This window comes from Triticum aestivum, chromosome 3B (genome assembly GCF_018294505.1).
Source record: "Triticum aestivum cultivar Chinese Spring chromosome 3B, IWGSC CS RefSeq v2.1, whole genome shotgun sequence".
Classification (NCBI taxonomy): domain Eukaryota; kingdom Viridiplantae; phylum Streptophyta; class Magnoliopsida; order Poales; family Poaceae; genus Triticum; species Triticum aestivum.
This window is the reverse complement of record NC_057801.1, coordinates 1758789-1764946: the sequence shown is the minus strand read 5'-3', so window position 1 is coordinate 1764946 and position 6158 is coordinate 1758789. Positions and strand designations below refer to the sequence as shown.

Sequence of the window (6158 nt, the reverse complement as noted above, 5' to 3'; positions counted from 1 at the left end):
GCATCATGAAGCTGAAGAATCAAGGATGAGCCTGCCAAGAGGGATCGTTGTCGATGTGAGGCCGTCGATCATGGGGAAGAGCATCCAGGCTGGCAACAAAGGGACAACATGTGGATGTTTATCTATACCATTTATAAAATCGAATTAGTTTTACACCCCGAGCAAATAAACATAAACCGCAACACATATACTACCTCCGTCCTGGTTTATAGGTCCCCTTTGTAGTTTGTGTCAATTTTTGACTAAAGATTTAACTAACCAAATGTTAATGCATGTCAAGAAAAATTATCTCATTGGATTCATATTTGAACATAGTTTTCAAAAATATAATGTTTGGTAACATGCGTGAACATTTTGTTAGTTTAATCTATGGTCAAAATTTGGCACGAAATACAATGAGGACCGATAAACCCAGACGGAGGTAGTATAAAATGAGGACAAAAAGGAGCAAGATAACTTTATTGTTCGCTGAAATTTGCCAAAGTTATTGCTTTTTACCAATGTTAATCTAAACTCACATAGATCTTCTGGTGAATTATATGCATGCGGCTAAAGACTGCAAAGCGCAAAATCAGGATGACTACTTTTATCATGATACGGATGCCATGCTAGCCATACACAGAGGTCACATGCCTGCCGTGGGCGACGGGGTCATGAGGAAATGCCTGCCAAAAGATAGGGAGGCAGCAATCGGAATGGTGTGATTGTGTCCAACAGAAAGATCATTGCTTGCTTGGTTGATTGTGTGCGTGTGTCCCCTAGCTGGCCAGGCTGCATACAACCCATGCCTCACAAACCACCCACCACCCAACCTCCCTCTTTGGCACCATGTCACGCCTAGTTCATGTCTCATCTTGATTTCCTCCATCACATCATTTGTGTCGTCTCAAGAAGCACTGATTAACATCTAAAAGAACACTGGATAATATTACCAGACCTAACCTATAGTTTACGGTCGAAATCAAATTCCGCTTAGTTGAATCCTTTCCGTCAAATTCGATCATTGTTGTTTCGGTTATGAAACAACAAATAGAAGATATAATCTCGCTCTTTCCGAGACATCTGATAAGAACTGGACGACACAGAGAAGATATAACTTCAACCACACCTTACGGTACAAAGAGAATGTAGTCTTGAGCACGCGTATATAATGATTTCTTAAATAAGTTGATACATACATGTATGTCATCAGAAAAAAATTGATATTACACCACATCATGAATAAGAATACAAACATCTATTATACATCCCAAATTTACGGTCGAAATCAAACTTCAGTTAGTTGAATCCTTGTCATTCACTTTGATCATTGTTTCAGTTATGAAACAACAGATAGATGATATAATTTCGCCATCTCCGAGACATCTAATAAGAACTGGAACGATAAAGATAAGAGATAACTTCAACCACAACTCCTAGGTACAAATAAAAATGCAGTTCATGTCTCGAGCACGCATAAATTATCATTTCTTAAATAAGTCAATACATACATGTACATCATCAGAAAAAAATTGATATTACACCATATGATGATTAAGAATGCATACAATCTATTATACATCCGAACAAACCAGGATGTATAAGGTGACACCGTGTCACGTCATCGACATCATGATTGTCTCCTGGTAATAAAATTCACCAGTGACGATCAGAAATAACCAAACCTAGGTTTGCTATCTACACAACACACCAACAACTTATACACCATAATTAATTAAACCATTTTCCTAAATGCATGCATGTGTATGCATCTTTGGTGGAGAGGCCCGGGATAAAAGAGCTTCCATTTTCTAAAGAAATGTAAAAGAAAATGCACGCTACTCCATCCATCCTCCTTTGATTAACTTGGAAAAAAAACGAAGCTAACCAGATGAAGTGGATGGGATGGGATGAAATTAATATCTATATACAGTAGTTAATCGATGTGGTGATGAGCCAATGATGATTAGCTCAAATTATGGGTGTGTATTATGTGTGCGTGGAGTTATAGCTAGCAGGCTGCAGATTTGGTGGCAAAGAAGCTGCGTTTGGTGGCGGGGCGATCGGCGGCGTGGGCAGGCGGTGCACCGGGGCAGGAAGGGCAAACGGAGGCCACCGTGGCGGCGGACGGGATGAAGAAAGCAGCGGCTGGGTGGTGGTGGTGGTGTTGGTGGTGGTGCAGGGCGCGGAGGTGCTGGAGCTCGCGGTGGAGGCGGCGGTTCTCCTCCGTGAGCGTCTCGCAGCAGCGCTTGAGCAGCTCGCAGTCCACCTCGGTTTGCTTCAGCTTGGTCCTGCAACCAGTTTAATTCACGGATAATTAACCATCATGAATCCACATTCATGAATACTACTACTACTACTACTACCTCCGTTTCTAAATATAAGACGTTTTGACGGTTTAAATTGAACCGCCAAACTGTCTTGTATTTAACCGGAAAATTGGTTGATGCAATTACTATGTATCTAACCTGGCTCTTCTGTTCTGGAACCAAACCTCAACCTGCCTTGGCCTGAGGCTGAGCTGCCTTGCCAAAGACGCCTTCTGCTTCTGCTCAGATTACATCAATCAATCAAAAAGGCCAAATCAGAAAGATCATAGGAGGATCGATCCATATCAATCAGAAAGGCCAAACAACCAGATGTAAACCCATATCAATCATGCAAAAAAAAAAACATGAAAAAAAGATCATAGGAGGATCGATCGAGCACTTGCATGGCTGAGGGTGCTCTGCTCCTTGAAGTGACCCTCCAGGAGCGCCGTCTGCTCCTTGGTGAGCCTCAGCTTCTTCCGGCTGCCGCCGCTGCTGCTGTTGTACCCCTCGATGTGGTCGTCCGCCGCCGACGAGCAGTAGATCAGGGCCCTCTCCTCATCCTCCTCCTCCTCTCTCTTCACCGCGCCGGCGCCGGCCAGGCTCAGGGACAGGCACGGCTCCAGAGGCGCCGCTTCTTTCTGCTGAAGCAGGTGGTGGTGGTGGTGCCCGGCGCCGAGGCCGAGGGAGAGGCCCAGGGCCAGTCCGGCCTCTTCCTGCGCCATGAACATGCTAGCAAGCTATCTCTCTTGTTTTGTCTGGCTAGCTAGCTTGGGAATGGGATGTATGCAGTCAACTAATATGATGATGGATGGCCTCTTGCAAACTCTTGTGTTGGTGTCTGTTTGTGTAGACAGAGAGACAAGAGAAGAAGAAAAATGAAGTGGTAGTTGAGGAGGAAGGTGAGGTGGTGGGGGAGGGGGAAGGGGAGCATATGGACTAACTCCTATCAGTCTTATGAGCATGGACGGCTAAAATTAACAACATGGATCACATGATCGGAGATGTCGTCATAGAGCAGAATGAGCATAGAGGAATGAAACAAGTCTGAACCTTGATGTGTGAGTGAGTGTGATGAAGTTATCTTTGGCCTCTAACATCAACAATGACATCTGCCTGCCATAGAAGAATGGACAGTCAGGCAAAAGCAACGACAACATTCTATTTCTTTCAGCAGAGGTTCATCATCTCGCCCGATTGAAACCAACAGGCATGACCCACTCGGGATGAGCAAGTAGTTAAGTCTATCTATACTGTGCTTTAGGGAAAAAAAATAAAGATTCGTGAACTGCCGATGTTACCAAAACAACCAACACAGGTAACATCGCAATAGCTGGGGCGAGCAGCACAGCAAGCCTAAAAAAAAGAAAGAAAAAAGAAGAAACAAATGCCGACATCGGCAGCTCGACAAAGCGTGGATGGCCCGCCACCGCTGCGCCCTCCGGATTCGACCCACGACAGTCCAAGGCTCCTGTCCGCCGCGTATCAAGCAACACGTCCAAGAAGAAACGCGACGCCGACGACCCTGCTGTCCGGACATGTCCTAGGGGTTCCCCCCGGCACGCGGAGGGGAGCAGGGGATGGATACCACCGACATCCTTCGGGAAGGAATGACAGCACCCGCAGGCGACACCGCGTCGGGGCCGGAAGAACCGGCAAGGATTTCTCCCGCACTCCCCACTGCCCATCCGGGCCGGAGCCAACCAGCCACGGTCTTGACGCCACCCACACCGCCTCACTGAGAACACCACGACGAGGCCAAGAGGACGAAGAGAGAAGCGCCAGGCGTCAGGAGCAGCAGCACCGGAGCCGCGCCGGAGGGAACCGCCTCCACCGCCTCTGGCATCGTCGCGGTCGTCGTCCGGACGTGGCAGCAGGGCAGCGCCAGCGCCGCCAGCACCCCACCAGCCCGACACACCTCCTCTGCCTCCCGGTAGCCACGCCGACGCCGCACCCTGCCGCCAGCCCGCGCCGACCCAGATGGGGCCTAAAGGGCCAAGATCTGGGCCGAGCGGGCGCCGCCAGTCCTCACCGCCGCCCAGCAGATCTCCCGGGCGCTGCCATGGCACCCCGCCGCCGCCTAGGGACACCCCCTGGAGCCGTGCCGCCCAGCACCGGAATACCACCGATAGGGGAATGGCCAGGGGCCACCGCCGCTAGCATCGCCCGGGCCAGACCCGGAGACGAGCGCCAACGACTGCGGCGGGGAGGGAGAGAAAGGGCCGGGGCACGGTCGTGAGAGAAGGGCCTTCCCAACTGTCGATATTTCAAGGCTTGTAATATGCATGGCGGCGAACTGTCGACAAATAAAGACACCAAGCTCGAGTACAAAACACATTACTGCATCTTATCATCTTGAGGAACACAAGATAATGAATGAGCCAAAGTGTTTGTCTCGTCTAAATATGTGGGCTCTGTTGTACTGCCGGCCCGGGGAGCCACACACCCTCGTATGATTCATCTGAGGGGATAAAAAACCACCATACCCAATTCGCAGGAAAATCCCCTCAGCACCCACGAGTGAGTGTACATATAGAGAATTTTACAAGAGATTATCAAGTGAAGTAAAAAAAAAATAGAATGAAAAGGTGCAAACCATTATCTGTCTTCTTTTTAATTAACCCACCGCAATAAGATAAGCACATGTACAAAGTGAGGAGACCGTGTGTTGAATGCTATTGGTCTTGATTGCCATGTGACGAGAGACGGGCATTTTTCCTACTTTATAAAGTGCATTGGAAAGATGTAAGTACATTTTTTATGGACAAAATCTGAATGCCAAATGTACACTTAGTGGTGGACGGAGGGAATAGGTGTCTAAATACTGTACTACTCAATAATCAAGAGGACCATGAAGCTCATACTGCCTTGTTAGCAACCATGATCAGGAGGTGTGCACATATTCTTTTTCTTTTCTATCCCTATGTTTTATAAAATCCATCAAACCGAAGAAGCCCTAATGATTTTCTAGAAAGCACTTACGGCACACTAATCACGCATCAACACTCGTTATGACCAGTAGGGCCCGTTCGTTAGTCTGAGTTGGCAACAAAAAACCCATGCTGATGAGTTGAGGGAGTCCCGAAGTTAGGGGAGGTGGACACGTTTGGACGTTTTCCCCGCGGACGTTTGAGGATGTCCGTTTTGGTGACCCCCGTTGGAGTTTTCCTTGGTCGCCTCCTCTCTACCTATCTGCCCCTCCATACTCTCCTCCCTGTTATCAAGCCGTCGTCCTTTGATGCCTCCCTAACGCAGCACCATGCATGACTGCCTTGGGTTCCACTGCTCCACGCCACCACACTGGAATTCCCTTTGGCGGTCTGCCTCGCTGCACGCATCCTCTGGTGTGGGCCTCCCCTCAATGTGTGCACACCTCCTGATCATGGTTGCTAACAAGGCAGTATGAGCTTCAATGGCCTCATAGGCGCATCCGTGCTGCTAATGGATTCGCTTTGAGACTCACCACGATAGTGGACTCATCTCTCTTCTGGGCGGTGGTTCCTGCGTGTTGTCGGCTTCGCGTTCGCATTTTTTGCACAACACTCCTTTTTTGTGCGGAACACTCCCTCCACTAGGCCTTGATGCAGCGCGAACGTCACCGCAGCTGGTGGGCTTTGGTAATGCGAGACAACTATGTGTAGTCGTTGTTGTGGAATGATGCAATGATCATCGCCACCTTAGCCGCATTGGGAGAAGACACAATAGCAACATGGACGCATATGGTTAACTTGAGGAATGACAAGAGTTATGCTTAGTTGTGGGTGAGGCGGAAGAATTCATAGGAAGCAGCGACGACTTGGGGACGAGGTGGGGGAAGCAGTGCTTTCAATAAATAATTATCCGAAATGGTGGGTTTGTACGATCTTGTCG

General features: G+C 48.4%; 1 protein-coding gene across 1 annotated transcript; it reads right to left on the bottom strand.

Moving 5' to 3' along the window:
• Positions 1 to 1435: 1435 nt before the first annotated feature.
• On the bottom strand, positions 1436 to 3220 carry LOC123064204 (homeobox-leucine zipper protein HOX15). The gene is made up of 3 exons (XM_044487731.1): positions 2693 to 3220; positions 2448 to 2527; positions 1436 to 2270 (listed from the first exon to the last, which is right to left on the bottom strand). The coding sequence occupies exons 1-3, from the start codon at positions 3017 to 3019 to the stop codon at positions 1991 to 1993; spliced, it is 687 nt and encodes a 228-aa protein (XP_044343666.1). The 5' UTR covers positions 3020 to 3220; the 3' UTR covers positions 1436 to 1990.
• Positions 3221 to 6158: the final 2938 nt, after the last annotated feature.